The 19,907-nt window shown below is 40.3% G+C and overlaps 2 protein-coding genes across 3 annotated transcripts; one reads left to right on the top strand and one right to left on the bottom strand.

The window, feature by feature from the left end:
* The first annotated feature begins 2,993 nt into the window (after positions 1-2,993).
* Positions 2,994-5,084, top strand: pop7 (POP7 homolog, ribonuclease P/MRP subunit). Its single transcript, XM_075450819.1, has 2 exons — positions 2,994-3,304; positions 3,842-5,084. The coding sequence occupies exon 2, from the start codon at positions 3,919-3,921 to the stop codon at positions 4,369-4,371; it is 453 nt and encodes a 150-aa protein (XP_075306934.1). The 5' UTR covers positions 2,994-3,304; positions 3,842-3,918; the 3' UTR covers positions 4,372-5,084.
* Positions 5,085-5,264: 180 nt separating this feature from the next.
* On the bottom strand, positions 5,265-14,259 carry epoa (erythropoietin a). Of its 2 annotated transcripts, none has more exons than XM_075451404.1 (5): positions 14,165-14,259; positions 9,062-9,192; positions 8,813-8,899; positions 8,354-8,518; positions 5,265-6,790 (listed from the first exon to the last, which is right to left on the bottom strand). In XM_075451404.1, exons 1-5 carry the CDS (start codon positions 14,175-14,177, stop codon positions 6,638-6,640), a joined length of 549 nt encoding a protein of 182 aa, XP_075307519.1. In that variant the 5' UTR covers positions 14,178-14,259; the 3' UTR covers positions 5,265-6,637. The 2 variants fall into 2 exon arrangements, with proteins under 2 accessions (XP_075307519.1, XP_075307518.1); XM_075451403.1 differs by lacking the exon at positions 14,165-14,259 and adding an exon at positions 13,718-14,110 and having other exon boundaries at positions 5,266-6,790.
* Positions 14,260-19,907: the final 5,648 nt, after the last annotated feature.

Here is a 19,907-nt window from a genome sequence, read left to right as displayed (position 1 = left end):
AGGCCCACATCAGACACATGTGGGCCACAAATAGCAGTCTAACTTAGTTGTAACTTAGTTTCTGGTCTTATCTTACAAATAGAAGCAATATAACCAATAAAACATCAGCATAAAACAGCCTTTACAGAATGAGCACTGTGTATACAATAGAGGTGCTGTTGTGCAATCCCTCCTTTTATTGCCATCTGCTGGCTGAAACCACTTTCACTTTTAATTTGCTGGAAGTTGAAGCTGTTTACAGTAAATAGCCTGATAAAATCCTCTAGATGAAATTACATAAAGATTAATGTTCCCATTTTAATGAAATAAAGCATGAGGTTAAACCTTAAATTAGAGGTCAAAACTGGGTGTTCCCAAACATGCTTTATTTAAACTACATGATAAGAGCAATTTGAAACAAAGACAAAGAAATCATCAGCTTCCCATATTTGGAATTAAAAGTTTATTTCAAGTCATCTGTAAAACAAATGAAAAGCATAGCTGGACTAATTTGAGAAAAATGAGCAGTAGGGTTTTAAGGTGATGTGGCTGTTGGCACTGTTGCCTCACAGCCAGAAGGTATCTTACGAAACCAAAGAAGTGAACCACAAAATTATAGATCTCTATGAGTGTGGCTCAACTTGGGGTTCAAATTTAAACTGCCTCAACATTCCATGTTCATCCGTCCAAACAGAAATATGCAGGTATGCAAGTATAAACATCATAAGTCCCAAGACAGGAAGTGTTTACCAGAGTTAAATGCTTTGAAAATTAAAAAACTTAATTCAGAATATTGGCTATGAGGCTGATGCAAGAAGAATGTAACCAGCCTCCAGAGCTATGTTTGCAGAGTCGTTGGGTGGTGACATAGCTGCAGGTTTTAAAAAACGATTCAAAAGCTGACACTGATTTTATTGCACCTTAGTATAACAAAGTCATTGTGACTGGTGATTTTAATCTCATCTTGGGATTGTATTTGTTTATCTGAGTCTTTTCATTTAGTTAAGGATGTAAGGAGCCCCATTCATAACTATGGTCACTGTTTGACTTAGTTTCAACCATGATTATAAATTTTTACTTCTTTGCAGATGGTGGATTTTACATCTGATCACAAATATCTCATTGTTAACTCATCTTTATTTCCTATTTTTTTCAACAAGTCAGCATGCTGTAAAATTCTGTGTAATTAACAGCCACTACGTTGCTTTATTGTCCTCCTCTTCTTCTAACTAAGTCCAGTGGAGTCCCCAACATCTTCTCACATTGTCAACATGCTTAAACATTTTAATAATATCTGTGTCTCTGCTCTTGAAACTTGCTGTCCCCAAATTCACCCCCTGGATTGAATCTACTGGTCCATTACCTTCTCATGAGAGAACTCTTGCTCCGAGTGAATCAAAAAAATAAAAATGAAAAAATAATCATAAGTTCTTCACTTTACTTCAAGAAAGAATAATATAACTCAGTCCCCAACATAAATTAGTCTTTATTAAGGCATTGCCAAAAATTTTATTTGTAATTTCCATTGATAAAATGACTCGAAAGAAGAACTTTCACTCATTCTTTGTAAGCCTCTGTCTGAACCGTCACACATTTGACCTGCCCATTTTGACCAGTTTTTTTCCAGTTATTCTCAATGAGCTGCTGGACATCACTGCCCTACTCGCTCCTCTATGAGCCTGCTTGATATTGTGCTCCCAACCATTTTTAAAGAGACGGTTAGCATTATTTGACCCACAATGGTCTCCATTATCACCCAGTCTCTCTCAGCTGGCTCTAAATTTTCGACCCAGTGTTGAAAAAAGCCGTGTTCAAGCAACTGTTGGAGGTGATAGAAGAAAATAACACACGTGATTAATTTTAATCAGGTTTTTGCCAGAAACACAGCACAGACACGGAGTATGAACTGCCAGCTGAAACTTGATGCACAGGTTATTTTGACTAACTATATTGAATTGTTGCAATAACATTCCCTTTAAAATCCCAATAATCTTCTATGGAAGTCAGGTCAGCAAATTCTTTGGGGTGCTTTAAGTCATAACTGAAAGCCCATCTCTTTGCAAAGTGTTTTCGTGTGGGGTACATTTAGTGTTAACAGCAGCAGAACATATTTATTTGCAGTGAGTGGGCTGCAGTCATTTCAAATAAGTACAAATACGTGTATTGTTTGCAGAGAGACAGAGAAACACAAAGTTAGGCCTTTATTGTATCCATAACATTTGAAGAATTATTTCAAGAAACCTCTGGCTGAACAGAGTCTGTTGTTTAATTACCATATTGTTTATTTAAAAGGTGTGTAGTGTTGTTTATCATGTTGACCACCTTGTTCAGTATTCTTCTTTGTACAGTCAGCTGCAGAGGCTCCAGAGCAGCACAGAGCCAGACTTCTTTATCAGTTTGTTCAGCCTCTTCGAGTCACTGGCTCATGTTTTTATCACGTTTGCATTTTGTCAGTGCGCTCACCACTCAAGGCAGCTAGCTGTTGCATTTCCAGTGCAGTCTGTTGTCCATTTAAACACACTGGTATGTGTTGTCCACCATTCCTACATGTTCTAGAATTCAGAATAATTTCAAACCACTATAATTTCAGTTCGCCTCATTCAAGATGACGTGATTGCTCCAACATCTGCCATTTAAAGAATTATAGAACTAACTTGTCACCTGTTTTTATATTACTATGATTAATAGCATTATAGATTACGTTACAAATACAGAAAAAGGTGATTTATTTCTTTGAAAATAATAACGAATATGATCAAAAGAACGATTCATTTAACAAAATAATTTCTCTCGAAGCACGATTTCACTGAGTCGTTTTATGTATATTTTTCTCTATGCAAAGCTTTGTAACTACATTTAGTTTTTTCCCCAATTCTAAACATGCCATGTCTATAAAAGGGTCTACAGTAATAATTCTTGGCCACAAGGTGGCAGTAAAGCACTGGGATAATTTGCTTCCACTCAACATTTCGGCGCATGAAGAAAGAAGGAGACTTTTTAAAGAGCTCGCTATGCTTTCTATGATTCTACTCTTCTCTTTAGTCTAAGCGACCCCCAGCAGACGTGTGTGTGACTCCATACACATGTTTATTTAACAAAGCTGTAAGGGGAGGGTGGGACGGTTTGAATATCTAATTTATGGCATATCAATATGTGAGGTGTTACCAAAATTTCATTCCCCTCGCATAGCACTTCCGGGTCCCAAAAAATAAACTGCTCGTTCGGCTCTGGCTAAAGGAAGCTGTCGAGAGAAAGAGAGAAACATGTATCTTAGACGTCAACGACAAGTTAAAGCAACACTCTGACCTAAATCTTTCCCCTGGAGGTAAGTCTGCTCATTATTTGAATGGTATTGAAACGGAAAACACTGACTTTGACTCATGATGGTTGGCCATTGTACGGCTTTGTATGGTTAGCTCACCGTTTCTCTGCCCGGCTGTCATTAGCCTTATTTTGTTCCCCACATTGAGTCATTTAGCGTGATTAAGATGGATTTAAACGTTGGTTTGATCGATGCAAGGGATGCGGCACATTAGAGACATCCCATGCACATAGAGAGAAGTATCCCTCAGTTTCCAAATGGCCTGGTATCTATGGATGGTTGCCTTTTTAACATTCATAAGTACTCATTGTTGATATCAAGACAAGGATGTTTTTTTTTTTTATTAAACCTGGTTTGTTTCTATACATCTATATCTATATTATGATAATGTGTGTGGAGATTTTGGTCAGCCTTGCTAATTTCTAAAATTTTAGAGATCAAAAAATGAATTGGAAATGGACATGGTTCATTGTCGGCTAACATGCTCTCTTATAATTTGGTCGTGTTTCATCAGTTTATCTGCTTGCTTTTTTCCCTCAGCTTTCTTTATTTGGCCCCTGTTACTGCCCACACACACATATATATATATATATAAATATATACACTCACTGAGAAACATGACCGAGCCACGCAACCCTGGAATGTCCTCTGCCCCTCCTATTAATCCAGCGCACACTGAGTCCAGCTCCCCGGCTGTGGAGATGGACCCTGTTGAGTACACCCTGAGGAAGCGCCTGCCCCGAAAACTCCCAAAGCGACGGAACGATGTCTATGTCAACATGAAAACTGACTTCAGGGCTCAGTTGGCACGCTGCCAGAAGCTTCTGGAAGGTGGGGGTCACAGGGAGATATGTGTGCACGGCTTAGGTCTCGCCATCAACAGGGCCATCAACATTGCCCTTCAGCTGCAGGCCAGTAGTCAAGGCGCGCTACAGCTGGCAGCCAACACCTCCACCGTGGAGCTCGTGGACGACTTGGAGCCTGATGATCCCGATGAAGCCGGGGAGCCCATGACGCGTACACGCAACAACTCAGCCATTCATATCAAAGTTTTCTACCCAGACCCTTAGTGACCCAAGCAGATGTGTGTCCTGTGTATCCAGAGATTCTGCTTTTTCCTCTGTTGTCCTATTTATTCTTTCATGAACCAAGAGACATAGAAATATTATCTGATGGGACCTTTGTGTGAAGATCCAAGTTGACCTCAGCTGGAGACTTCAGAATGGAGGAGACGGTCATGCAAAATGTCCTCTGTGTTCACCCGTGAACCATTCTGAAATTCTTTCAGTTGACACTTATTTTACTGTGTCGTATCCTGTTTTTGTTACGTTTGCATGACTTGGAGCAACAGTGGCGTTTTTCAGGCGAAACTTTGATCGTACTTATCATGTGTAAACATATGTCGTGCCAAATGTCCACCTACAGTTGTGTTTGATTCTAAAGACCAATGAGTCTGCATGTGTTCAAAGATACAAATTAGAACAAATAAATATAGAAATATTGTTTGCCTTTCAAGTTGTAACATTGTCCACTAGGTGTCACTATTTAGCTGCGGTAATCGTGCCATGATGTTATCCTCCAGCAACTAAACCTTAATGGCAGCTTGTCAAAACAATGTATTGTATTGTCAGTTTGTTTTCAGCATTTGGGTCAGAGAAATAAAAAAAAATTGACTTAAATGTTTATCCTATCTTCAAACTGCTGCTGGTGTTTCCTTGTGCAAAATTGATGTGGCGTACAAAGATCGATTTGATTTTTACACAAAATAAAAAATTTACTTCAAGGTTTGTTTGTTTCTTCTTTTTTTTTTTTTTAAACATTGTACATGCATCAGTGGCATGACCGTTTTTTCTGGGTGCGAGTAAGACCAGAAGTGACCAGTATTACTGTCATTCAGCCTGCGTCAGGTCCCTCAAAGTCTGTTGTTGACGCTACTGCCCTTAAAGAGGCAGATAACACACGAAATGACCAGACTTCCCCTTGTTGTGTTTCCATCTATCCTTTCTTTATCCAAGAACAATATTTTGTATTTAAATAGTGAATTTTACAGTGTTGGGACAAAACAATACAAAAAAAAACAGGAAAGAAAACGCAGAAACATCCTCAAAAACATCTTGCACTTGCGCAGCAAAATATAAAAATACGGAAAAAACAAGGAAGAACACTTAACTAATGTGAAATAGTTGAGCATCCCCCTTTAAAGAAAGCCTCAAGTTCTCAGGACGAGCTGATTGCCTGCCTGCCGTTTGATGACGAACAATGGAGGGAGGGAAGGTGCGGTGTTAGCGTCAGGTTCTGGAAAACTGTTTGCAATTACAGCTCCACAGGATGTTAATTGTACATTTTTTCCAGGCAGTCTGGCTATCAGTGTATGGAGACGGGTGAGACGGCTGAGTGTTGGGGTTAGGCAGAAATTAAAACACAGATAACAGTTTCACAGTTCTCATGAAACCCCCCCCCGCACTGGCCTCCTGCTCTCATCATCGAAACTCAGCATAAACTTCGAAGGCCTCTGTTCTTGGAAAGAACATGCGGTGTCACACAGCTGTTAGGGTACATACAATCTTTATAAAAAGGAAGAGCAGCTTGCCACTGCAAATGACGAGAAAACCATTGCAAATGTTCAGTGGCACAATGAGAATGAGACAAAAAGAGACCAACTAAAATATTAAAGATCTGTAGCTAACCCAAAGACTGGAGCTTAAAAAGTAGAAAATCTGTATAAATAGTTTTTACACAACTTAAAAAATATTAAATTATTCACCGACCAATTCCAACAGATGAGATTATTATTTCTGAGGCATGAATGAAAAATGTTAAAGGCATGCAGAGTGAGGTCTCATTCATTTTTGCCTCTTTGCAACCTCATAGTCTTCCAATTTCCAGTTGCAATCAATATCTTCTGGGTGTTTCACTCCACAGTTCACTCTACAAAGATGAGTGTAGGGCTCAAACTCACTGGAAACAGACATACAACATACACACTGACACTTTCAGTCTCAACACACATACACAAATACATCCACACACAAAGTGCAACACAGTGCCTATAGAACAGCTATTGGAGCAGTGCTTCCCAAAGACATCATTTTGGTCAGTGTGCTTCAACATGTCCACGAGTCTCATCTACATTCCAAGGTGCAGTCATCTCCGTCCATCCAAAGCCTTGCTGGGACTGTCCTTTCCTTTCAGCTTCCTCCTGATATATGAGGATCGCTGTGTCTTTCTCTTCCCACACTGCATCCAGCAGCCAGCGCACAGGTTAACAGTGTTAAGTTCTTCTTCGTACTTTTGGAAACACAAATTACTTATGCCTGTGGTGGGGTGATTGGCTGATCAGCTGACGTCTTGCTGACAAGCCTGCGCATCCAACAGAAGAAGACGCACTTTGCCTCGCAGGAAGTTAACATGGACTTGAAGCAATTCTGCTACTGAGGACACCGTCCATGTTCCCTCTTGTGCCACTGCGGTCGCTGGTGGGGTATATTCCTGGGAGAGAATACAAAGAGACATGTTGACATGACCCCTGAGCTTGGATACAGACAGTTCATTCAGCTTATATATATATCATATATTCATTTATATATATATATTCAGCAATATATATCTATCCGTTAGGCCTCGGCTTGGAACCGAGTCATTTCAAAGGTTGTCTTGTCAAAACTCTAGCAATGTAAAAACAAGCTTGCACTGCAGCATCAGTACCTGCGGCATTTTTATGAAAGGCTCACAGTTTAAGAACATGTCTCATGATAGCCCTTAGTCTCTCAGTTACCGAAGAAAGTCCCATTATTTCATTACAAGAAACTCAGTTTGAGTTCAAGGAGGTTCACTGAAAGAAATGAAGCAAACTGCATTGGCTGATATTGCACCGGCAATTTCTACCCTCAAACAAAACATGCTTAATTTTGAAGGCCAATTAAGTGTTTCATATATGACTACTTGTAATAATTGGGTAAAAGCAGGTGTTACTAAGCATATCCACTGCAGATGTCCCAATAAACGTCAAAGTATAAGTGTGTGATATACCAGCAGCTGTGGGTTAACAGCCCTGTTGACCAAAATCCCTTATAGCTTTATTTCCTTCACAATAATCCCAATTATAAAAGCTAAGAAATGTCAAAAACGAAAAATTCAGACAGAAGGACTATTCAGATCGAAGCTCCTCTAATTATGGGCACTGGAATACCCATATTTTACATCTGGCCTCACTGGGTTCGTGATACTCCATTTGAAAAGCATCACTGCTTAATGCTTTCCAGAGTCCTTTGTAGTTTTCAGTTATTGCCTGAGAGATCTTTAACATCTTTTCCTTAAAAAAGGTTTCTGATTATGTGAGACTCTCGGTCTGCATTGTGTGCACGGCTCTTTTGATGTCTGCACACGGACTGTGTTTGTTTCAAAATGCATCAAGCTTGTCTGGACGTTCCTTCGAAAGGTTTTGACACTGAGTTTTGTCGTAGGGATACACGAGAAGTTTTCCTCTGATAATTCACACTTGTAGGTCATTTTTGTGCAGGTGTCACAGCACAGTACAACAGTGCACCACCACTCCAGAGTTTGACAATTCTTCCTGCAGATCTTTTTGCTGTCGAGCAGGTATTGATTTTTTTTTTTTTTTTTGCCTCTCCAGCAATCCTACATTTTTCAAGGAAAGTTTTCATAGTTCTCCAGAGCTTAGCTTGTGTTTTGCCATTCCTGTAAATTGCAATTTCTTAATTTGTTTAAGAACGGAGAGAACAGTTATCAGTTATCTTTAAATGTCAATGTCTTAAGGGAGATCATAGCTGCTGACTTTCTTTCTCTAACTTTTTGCTTTTTAGAGCTCAGCTCTATTCTACTCACTCACAGCACATGACAAACTTGCTTCTTTCAAAGGTTCTAAATTATCCCTTCAAATTAATTTACATGTAATTACACCACGTTTTCAGATTTTCTCAATCTTTGTCAATATTAGGCACATTTTAAACTGTTGCAGTTACAAAAGGCTGAAAGCAAACCCAGCTAGTGACCGGTCATGTCTGCATTTGTACCTCATCTGCAGTAACTCACTTGGATGTTGAGGCTCCGCAGCACAGCGTTGATGCTGAGCAGATTTCTGACTGTGTTGTCTATGTGGCCATTTAGTGCCGTGTTGGTGACCGATGTTTGTAGTAAGCTGAGGGCCTGTTGTAAAAGCCACAAACCAGTCTGCACTTCCTTGGCTTGTTCCAGAGCCTTCCCAAAAGGTAAACAGAGGCAAAGAGTCAGAGTGTCATTTTGGAAGTGATAAGGATCAAAGGATGTAGGAAGTAATCAGCTCTTCCGTTACAAATTAACAGGGGTTACAGGTCCCACAAAAACACCTCAAGCAGGAAAAATGAACTCTAGAAACAACCAAAAAGTACAATCTGCATATGAGACATTACAAAGTACAAGATGAGAAACTTCTACAAACTTGCATTACACTTTATAGTTATCTAAATCGGCTTTCAAAGGTTTAACATGCAACTGATTTGAACTGTTACTTACATTTTTCTTCTCCCAGTCATCAAAGTTGACTGTGGTTTGGGGAACGGAGACAGACTCTAACAGGCCACATCCTTCTCTACATGACTTCTGAGAACAGAATAATAATGATCCTATTTAGAGGTGACTCACTTTATGGAAAAAAACCAAAACAAAAGCAAACATTCAACACAGGTGATCTGAGAACCGCAGTAACTGCAGCAACCTTCACCTACTTTCAGGTCTCAATGCATGCATACATTTTCCTCTCACCATAGCGACTTCTGCGTCCCGTGCTTCCTGGATGAAATGGTTCAGGACCCTCAGGTCACAGATTGGCCTTAGTGGGGATGGTAGGCCTGGACGGGTCCACTCCAACACAATCAACAGCAAGGCAAACAGTCCTGCCATCAAAGACACAAATACACTTAATGCTGTTGCTGAAAGGCTGGGGATCAATGATTAAATTGTGAGACAAAACTTGAGTGCGATTTAAACTGTATATGTATCTATGTGCCATTCATATTCTCTCTTCAGTATGCCTCACAGTTGGAACATGCATAAAAAAAGGTGTTCACATGCTGTCTTTAGCAGTTTGATAATGCAAAATAAAGTCGAGTCTCATTTGTTTCGGGAATGCTGCTTTTGAAGCATTTCAGACGCTTCAGCCTAGAATGCATGAGCTCTTGTGAAGCTCGTACTCAGGCTCAGGGGGAAAACAAAGGAGAGTTAAGACTTAACTTTTGGATCATTTTTATAATTAGGGTCGACTTATATGACCTTGAAGTATCCCATTCTTGTGTTATAGGCATGCTGCTGGGAAGGTCTCCCATGTTGTGCTGAGCAGCCCACTAACGCATCGACAGGTTGGTCACAACACTGTTTTTACTCCTCCTGTAAGCTTTCGCGGGTTTCTCTGGCACCTCTCTGACTGCAGGTTTTGAGGGAGAGGTTTCCCCTGGGTCCTCCCTGAAATCCACACCTATGTGTCTCAAACTGAACCCTGCAGATCACAACTATGGCTGTCATCTGAAGAAAATTTTATTGGATTTTTTTATTTAAAATATTTGACAAGAAAACAAAGCAATCAACTGGTTGTTTATTTCTTAAATTGTGGTTAATGAAGGATAACTCTTTTTTGGAACAACTGCAAATACTGTAAGAACAGCAATGCTTCATTGTAATACATCCACCCGCCAACATCAGTTGAGGTGTTTAAGCTTTATGTATTATGTATTATGTAGCTTTTATGTATTTAAGTCAGCCCTAACCTCTGTTTGAGAATCTGAGTGTCAATTAGGTTAACTAAGAATAAGTCAAGTACTGCTTTCATAATTACATTTACAAGAAATTTTACTGCTGTCAGATTTTCCACCAAAAATGCACACACTGCATTCCAGCAGGGGATTTCTAAGCCCGTAACATGTCAAGTCAGGATGATGGGATGACTCGGCATGATGAAGCACTTTCTTATTAAGAAACCATGTGATATTTGGGCTTATTAACAGAAAGCCTCAAATACCATGACAATGCAGGAAGGATCTATCTCTATCTCTTGTTTCTGACAGGATTCCATTATATTGATATCAGTGAGCCTACATCAGAAATACAGACGTCACTGCTAAGCTTTTTCAGAGAGCATGAAAGAGGTGACTAATATCCACAGAAGTCATGGCACATTCTGCCTAGAGTATTATTGGAGTTTAACGAGTGGGATTCTACTGCGTGTCATGTGGGAAAACAGCCTTGTTCCTCCGTGCCACATGCTGAATGCACTCTTTCACAGCAGCCTGGGTTTGTGACGCAAAAGCATGACAGAGCATAGGGATGATCTTTCTAGACAGAGCAGATACGGATCAGATTGAGTTCTCACACTCCCAAACAACGTGCACAAAGGGAGCGGGATTCCAAAATTAGATTAAAAAGCAGGTTTTCTGCCACTAGTATGCCCACCAGTATTGGTCCTCTAAGTCAAGGTCGACGGTATAATAAGCTTAACCCCTTTGCCCTCTTTTCTACAATGCCAGAGTCAGCGGGGAGATTGTAAATGACATTTAGGATCAGTCAGTATAAAACACCAGGTGTGACTTACACCACCTCATGTTTGAAAGACACTTTCCAGAAACTCTTTAGTACTATGGTCTCCAACAACTTCACAGCCACTGCTTAGCAGCACTGCAGGCAAATTATTCCCTTCAGCAAGCGACCGTAATCTGTGTAGACTAGCAGTGGGGTAGATATTTGGACAAGTGGCTCTTTTGTGGTCTTATATGTTTTTTTTAGTCACCCTGTGGTACTTAAAAGATCATAAAAGCTCTTTTTTTTAACATTATCATCCAAGCAAAACTTTACATCAGTTCTCTGTTGTGAAGTACCTTTATGACTGATGCTGACCTAAAGGATTTAATGTAAACGGCTCTTTTTTCAGAGCAAAGCAACGTCTGCACAGACACATATGAATGGCCTTTTTCCCCACATGCTCTGACACTTGATGTGTGTGACTCAGCTCGAAGATTACCGGTGACCTTTTCGCCACCGCCACTGCCTACGTGAGAATTTATCAATTTAAAACTCACACATACATTATCTCTTAACTTTCTCACCACAGTGGTGGAATTTGCAGTCCAGGACTGTGGCCACACTACAAGCTGCTATTTCTGCCAATATCAGCTGCCAAAATAATGTTGCTATTTTAGATTAGGAGCAGTAGTATGCAAGTGGTTGCACTTTGGATAATGACAAGCTTCCCTCCGGCTATGTGACAGATGCTTTGGACAGATCGCTGGTTGCTCACATGAAGAGACACTTTTGACACGTGCTATTTTAACGATTTGTGCCAGACACGAGGTTAGCAGTTTAAACCTTCTAATTGGCGAAGTGCCAAACAGCGCAGAGGACCGATAAGTAGATAAATAAAGCACGCATCTTTCATCAAGCTTATGCTTTTGAAGTCTTTTAACGCCTTCTCTAAGTTGAACAGGTCTTCCACATGATAAAGTGCAGGGTTGTAAGAGTGACATAATTTCCTGCTGCTCTGCTTGAATCCCTGAGCGCTGTCACCTTCTGATAACCTTTTGCGCTTTTCTGCTGACAGAAGTATGTGATGACGTTGCCAAAAACTGCCCTTCATTTTCCAGTCTGCTGTGTCATGCTAAAGAAACAGACTTGTGGGGTATTTTCCCAGTGAACAAAAAAATGAGACACAATGCTAATCAATACTCAGCATCTTTCCAGAAGATCAATGCATCTGCAGTTACTTCCAGTGGCAAAAAAAAGAACTTTAGCTCAAGTGAGAATCAAACTTGCACCGCACGCAGATAGTTCCACAATGCTTTAATCCGCAGCATCATTTAGATTCATGTTCATATTTTATAAACTTGATAGTTACTTGGAGGAGTAGAGTTCTGCAGCACAGCCAAATGTGTGGCAGTGTTCTAAGACACAGACACATTTTTTATATATAGTAAGATGGTTTAGCAGAGTGGGGTTGGAGTACAGTTCTATAGGAAAATGGATTCCTGACACAATTCCTATCCCTATTTTTCAGTGGCTATGTGCCTTTCTATCAGGACTATCTCTCTTCCCTCTCCCCTCCTATCTTCCTTATGTCCTGTTGTCTATGTTTTCTTGCTGAAAATACTGAAATACCTATTTGTTTTTCATTTGCACTGCAGGCCAGTTCAAATACCCTGACTCACAATGGTAAAGAGGGTAAGATAACTTTCAGGTTAGGCATTGTTGTAGAAAGGGTAAATCATTCAAATTCCTTAGCAAGACAAATTCAATCCAGATTCCATTTATCTGTCCTCCAGTTTTAAAGACTACACTGATCAATATGAAAGCATCAAACATGAGGTATATAAGATATAAATATTTATCTTTTTTTCCCCAACTCTTCACTATTATATTAACAGAGACTTTTCAGAAGTTAACAGCCAAGACTTCTGTCCTGGGTCCGTGTCATGTGTTATTAGGCTTTGTAAGGTCTGACCAGTTTGTTTTGTGTAATAATCTCAGAAAATAATATCAGACCTATTTTACACAAAACAAATCCATCAAACATTCTAACAATTCACAAGGATTTTAAGATATAAGTTAAAAAACTAACATTGTCCGAAGCAATCTATATTCATTTGACCTTTTCTGGAAACAATCTGGATGCAGTGAACATCCAAAATGCACTTTCATGTACTGACACATTGCTCTCAGCACTATCATGACACTGTAGGAGACAGGAAGTCTATGCCATTTCATACCATTAACACAGCTTGTAATGCGCCATCTGTAATAGTAGAGGTTGTTTGTTCAATCAAACATTAAGCATGACAATCTTTTTAAAATTATTAAGCACTTTCCCTTTCATTCATAAAAATCCTAAATTTGTGGGACGAACCTTACTGCTGAATGTGTCGTTTATCTGACAGAAAGTAACACTTTGCTCCCAGTAACAGCAGAAGACACCATGCTCACGTTAGTAATAATTACTTGTGGTTTAACCACTGCAGCTAAATATAACAGCTTATAGACAAAACTTTATTTTTAAGCACAAAAGTTTAGGTCAGTGGGGGCAGCTGCTCCCCCAAGCCCTCCGGGAGATCCGCCCCTGGTGGAATTACCCAATCTATTTCCACGAAACGTTTTTAAATTACAATCCCCAGACATTTAGAATGCGGTGTTTGCCATACATTGGAGGCAATATTTCTGTAAAATATGGATAAATAACTGTAGAAATCCAGCCCTCAAGAGATGGCTTAATATTCCGCAAAACGCATAGCCTCATATCAAATCTATACATTCATCCATGCATCTTCAGCCTGAAAAGCGTGGTTAAATGTGGGCCACTGAGCAGCCTGTGCAGACTGGATATATGTCCAAGTAATGCGCACAAAGCGAAACTTCAATCTGAAAAACACCCAGTCTTAACCCTACCTGTTTTCCGCAACATTCGCGAAAAGGTGCAGCATCTTTTAAAAACATTGTGGGATAAGTAAATGCGCGCACCGGCGTCACGTTTAGACGCACCAGTCAAATATCCAACAGGTCCAAAATGCCACCAAGTGCGCTGCTCTCCGCGGTAGTCCGCCCGGCATGTAGGTCCGTGGAAAAAAAAAAAGCCCTGTGCTGCTGGCGAGAGCACTCACCTACCAGACTTTGCATCACCGCTGTGCTTTGGGAAAACCTTTTATTTACCTCCCCTAAGGATATAGTGATAACGTGATAGCCCGCAAGGGAGAGCACGCGCCTATTTGCGTACAACTGTCAGCGATTAAACATCAACCCATCATGTAGTCCCCCCAATGAGTAAAGCGTGAAAATAGACCAACAACTAAAGAAAGTGTAGAGAGAAAAAGTCATGAAGGCATGCCCGTAACTCACTGGGAAATTCCATAGCCCCTCACAGGGTCCTCGCGGTTTGGCCAATAGGTCCGTCTATTGCCCATTAATTGGAAACGAAGCTCTTTTGTGGATCTCTTGTGCACTTATCCGGTAGGTGTTTCTAAAAACTGATCCCGTTTGATTTTTTATTGATGACTTTGAAAATAAAGTTGCATTGTTTCAGTGATGACATTATAAACTACTCCTCCCTGAAGGCAAAAATGTTTTCTTTCATTGTTGTCCAAATAATGGGCTATCCCTGTTTATTAAGCATGTGGCCAAAACTAAATAATGTTTCAGAAAAGACGCGCAGACACTTCCCATTCATTGTTCGAAGGCTTTTCAGATGCGATCGTCACAGCATTGAATCCCTCAAAATGACAGCGTTTATTGAGAACACGAAATTCGGGACATTACCAGCATGTGTCTTACAAAGATACAGAACACATTCAGTGTCTGCGGGGGTCAAATGCTCATCAAGGTGGTCGATTCTTCACAGAATCTATGTAGTTACCCCTCCGCGCTTCCTCTAACTGCCACCTTACCAGTCTTTACACAACACTTGACAGCACCCTCAAGACCCTTTAATAGGCCCATATTACAACATCCCCTCCACCCTTTATCGCTGTGACACACATCCTCAAATGTTACAACTTAAAGCACTGAAGTTGCGTGGCTTCTCAATCAAAACGTCTCGAGGTAAATTTGTTGAGGATTTAATCAGTGTTTGGATTTATTTTAACCTCTTGGCAGTTAAAGTGAGGGGAACTGAAAGAGGCAGATTTTTTTTTCTTGAAAATGATTAACAATAGAAATAAACTGAACTATCAAAACCACTATCTAACAATGGCCTACCTTCATGACCTCCAGTTTAAATGTTTTCTGTAGTATCTCACTCCTGATGTTCAAAAGCATCCAGCTCACTCATATTCTCTGGTTTCCACGCCAGAAGTCAGACCTTGGGATGAAGGTGGCCACTGAAGGACACAGTCCAGGAAAAATTAAATAGCCAAACATTTGTTGACTTCGCCCACGCTTCGGATCATTGTCTTCTGTCAAAGTCCAGTGATGACCAAGTTTCGAGTTAAGCACTTAAGTCATTACATTCCATCTTCAAATAGTTTCCTCCAAGAACCCAAGATGCCAGTCACATGGTCAAGTTCACCTGCTCCTGCAATGCTAAGACACCCACACAACACTGTCAGTTTGGGGTTCTTCACGCCATATATTTGTCCCTCTTACCTCCGATTTATGGGTCCAACCGGTCTCTTATGTGCATTAGTATTGTTCTTATAGCCTGTACTTCTACCATTGTTCATGCATGCAGCTGGTCCTCCTTCAAGCCTTTGGCTGTAGGGGAGGGAGGCATTTAGGTACGTCGGCCTTTCTTACACTTCCAGGAAAATGTTCTCCTTTAGGCATGATTCTGTCATCAGTGTTTATTTAAACATGTCTTTCCCTTATCTACTGTGATGACTCAGGTGTATTGTAAATACAAGGTCGAGCCTATCATAATGTTTTTCCTGTTTTGCTGTGGGATTGTTTCATGATATAGTCGTCTAGGTTGAGTGATGCTTTTCATACAGTAAATTCACAAATCAAAGGAACACTGAAAAAAACATTGGAGAAACGAAAGTGATTGCCAACATTAAAAGGAAACGGAGAAAAAGGGTTAATTGATCATCTGAACTCTGTTAAGTACACAAAGGATATCTAAAGCAGTTTCAACCGCATCTTCAACAGTGAAGCTGGCTGAGAATCTGTGAGAAAATGTCTCCACCTCACAACTGATTTACTTCCTCAATAAGCATGAACCCAACAACATTATTCATATTCAATACAGCATGATACTCATATAGTAAGTGATGATCCCACTGAAGAATAAGATAAACGGGGGCAAGGTATGCTTTAGAGGGCGCGGCTACCTTAAGATTGACGTTGCCGGTACAGGTGTGCGCTGTACCCTCGACTTCCCAATCAGAACCGTATCTAAATGGAAATGTGTAAGTTGAAAAAAAAAAAAGAAAGAGAGAGATGGTGACAGCTTAAAGCCACACTCAAGATTTTGAAACAGTAATCCACACACTGAGGACTGTCGCAGATGGTGGGTACTGCATGTATATCAGCTGTTTTTGCTGAGTGTGCTCTCCATGCAGAGTTTCCATTGAGCATTTTCTCCTTTGAGCTGAACCCAAACTGGTGACTGATGAAGAAAACAAACAGAAAAGAGTGAACACAACATTTCGGCCATCCTAATCCTAATGCCACTGAAAAAACTTCAGTTGCAACTGATAAAAAAAATCTTTTAAAACTTTTCTCACTATGAATGACAGTTTTTCCACATGGCACAACAGGGTCAAAACCAACACAGATCTTCAACATTTATGTTAATCTTGAATCTTAAAGTCTTGAATCTTAAACAGGAGACAGTTGAACTTCTTTTCTTGCTTGTTGAAGATGTTTCACCCCATTTTTCAAATGGCTTCTTCAGTTCGGTCATCTTTTAGGATGAGAGGGGAAAGATCATCATGAAGGTAAAAGAACCTCTAGTTGCCTTCTATTTAGGTACATAGGATTATCATGACCCAGATGGCTGAGAATCTGCAGCTCTTTCATCAAGAATACATGTGGGAACTACAACAGTTGGGCTGCGGTCATCAGATTCTGCATATTCTGCCGTAGCAGTTTACGAAGGCAAGTTACATCTTTAAAATTCACATTTCTTGAATGTGTAATTGCAAAATGATTTCATGTTTATATGGCATATCTGAAAAAAAAATATGCATGTTCCTCACAGTATTATGGCTGAGAAACTGGTGAGGTGACACACGCATATCTGGTTTCTGTTATCTGGGAAACAAACAGAGACTGTGACAAGCAGAAAACTCAGAACAGAGTGAATTTTATTCGATCCAATCCAAATTTTTCATTGATCGTGTTAAAACAAAAAAAAACAAAAAATCCCAGGCAACCAATTAGTTCAGTACAGATGTGTTAAAAACATACAAATTATTCTTTGCACTTCAAGCAGGAATGCTTATATCCCATATCCCATATCCTCACCCTGACCCCTGACAGTCCCTGTGGAGCCAGAGTCAAGGAAATATATTGAAATTTCCTGGAAGCCCCCTCTGTGTGTCGCACAGGACGAGGGTGTCTTCCAAAGGACTACATGAGGCTCTCCCGTCAGACAGGAAGTAAAGGTATGTTTGCATATGCATTATCAGGAGCCAACATGCAATGCCAAGTGGTGCACATGGCTTTACTCACATAAATACTTTGAACCACAGATAAAAGCTACAAAGCAAACATGTTTGCATGCTAATCTTTCAGAAATGCATGAAAGCTGTACGTATTCAACAAAATACACGTCACATGTAGAAGTGCATGACCAAACAGAATGATTTCACTGGGGAAATGCTTCAAATATCTGAAGCACAAAGAAAAAATAATATGCGTGAAAGAGAAAAAGAATTGAACACATCAGCATAATTAAATAGACATTAACTTGTAGCAGGAAGCAATTTCCTCACTAAAAAGTGCCCACAGTTGAAATAAACTAATGTCTGTCATGCTTTTCAAGTATGTATATATAAACACTAATTGTTGACAAGTTTATGTGACTATCTCGACTCCTCAGCCTATAATGAGTCAGCTTTAATGCTACATTGTCACTGCAGTGCTAAGCTGAAGACAGTGTTGATAGCTTAGTTGCACTGTTTGCTCAAAGGACTGTTTACTTATGTCTGAGCCAACATGAGACAGAGTAGAAGGAGACAAGGTACGTGCTGGGAGCCATGCTTCATGACCAGACCAGGGGACTGGGGTGGGAGGTGAGGGATGTGTGGAAAGTGCGGGGGCAGGGGTGTCCAGTCACAGTGACTCCTGGTCAGGAATGGGACAAAGTTATTGAATTTAGGACCATCTAAGAAGAACAGAGAAGGAGCAAAGCTGAGGATGAACCCACATGTACCTGGGTTATTAAAGACAACCAGAGGAGATGTAAACAACATATCAGGGTAGAGGCTCTATCATGCATGGGAGGCAGTGAAAATGCATAGATATTTCTTGTGCGTGTGTCTGTGTGTGTATGTGTTTCACTTTCTCATCCAGGTCTTGGGCTTGCAGCCAGATAAATCTCCTCCTCTGGCGCGACACAAGACAGGAAGTTGACATAAAAGAATAGGGGGAGCAAGAGACATAGGAGCCAAGGCAGGGGCCGAGACAGTAGCCACTGACGAGGTCGGAAGTTATTGTTTCAACTTGCAGGCGTCTACTTTGACAAGAGTCTTAGGATTCTATTGAATGTATTGTGATCTCTTACCAGAACAGGTTTGGGATCACAGTCATTAGTCTTTTAAAGACTCACGTGGAGTTCTTTGCTGGTAAACAATACAACAATGTGGTTGTAAACAGTTGTGTGCAACTGCACAGAATCCTCCTCTTACAGCTGTAGAATATAAAGAGCATTACCTCAACTAACGAGCTAGAGTTGGCCTATCAAATTAATTTGCATATTCAAGTGGCTACTACTGTGATGCACTTCCTGTGACAGCGAAAACCTTCATTCAGAGAGGAAAAATGTAGACTTTTTCAGAGTTTACTGGACTGCACTTCAGAGTGACATCCTGTCAATCACCCAAATACAAACAGCAACAATGCAGATCCCAGCTAGGTTTAGAAGAATTTTAGGAGCAAATTAAATCAACGAGACCAGAACTGAGACGAGGAGACCGTTTGACAGTCTCTCACATCACCGTGGAGGAATTTTTACCCACTCTTCACAAAGTCGCCTTAGTTCATTAAGGTTTACAGGCATTAATCTATGAACAGCTCTCTTAAGGTCCAGCCAGAGCATTTGAATCAGGTTGTTCTGGACTGATTTTTTCTTTTTCAGTCATTCTGTTGTGGATTTGCTGCTGTGTTTGGAATCATTGTCCTGCAGCATGATCCAATTTCAGCCAAGCTTTAGCTGTTGGAAATATGGCCTCACATTTGACTCTAGAATACTTTGTTATACAGAGGAGTTCATGTCTGACTCAATAACTGCAAGGTCTCCAGGTCTTGTGGCTCAAGCCCAAATCATCAACCCTCCATCACCATGCTTGACAGTTGGTCTGAGATGTTTGTGCCGATATGCTGAAACACCAAACATTGTGCTGTGCATTATGACTAAACATCTCCACTTTGGTCTGGTTTGTCCAAAGGACATTGTTCCAGAAGTCTTGTGTTTTGTTCAGATGTAACTTTACAAATCTAAGCTGTGCTGCCATGTTGTTTTTTGAGAGAAGAGGCTTTCTCCTGCAACCTTTCCACCCAAGCCATACTTGTTCAGTCTGTTTTTAATTGTCCTGTCATGAACTTTAACATTTAACATGCTAACTGAGGCCTGCAGAGTCTGAGATGTACCTCTTTCAGGGAGGTTTTAGGTAGTTTCTCTGAGCATTGCACAGTCTGACCTTGGGATGAACTTGGTGAAAGTCCACTGATGATTGGAAACTGTCTGGAATGTTTTCCTTATGAATAATATTTCTTACTGTAGAATGATGGGTTATAAGAGCATTTCCAAATTGTTTGGAAGGCCTAATAACTTTGGATGGTCTTGGATCATCAAAACCAGTACGTTTCATGTTCTCTGAATCACATTTACTGCAACAAAACATGGAAGTTTATTCTGCAACTGCTGAGATTTTTTTACTGACCGACCAATATGTCCATCCCATTTATTCACTCCATAAGCAAG

Source organism: Odontesthes bonariensis, chromosome 19, assembly GCF_027942865.1.
Source record: "Odontesthes bonariensis isolate fOdoBon6 chromosome 19, fOdoBon6.hap1, whole genome shotgun sequence".
In the NCBI taxonomy this organism is placed as follows: Eukaryota; Metazoa; Chordata; class Actinopteri; order Atheriniformes; family Atherinopsidae; genus Odontesthes; species Odontesthes bonariensis.
Note: the sequence above shows the minus strand (reverse complement) of the source record. Positions and strands in the feature narration are given on the sequence as shown.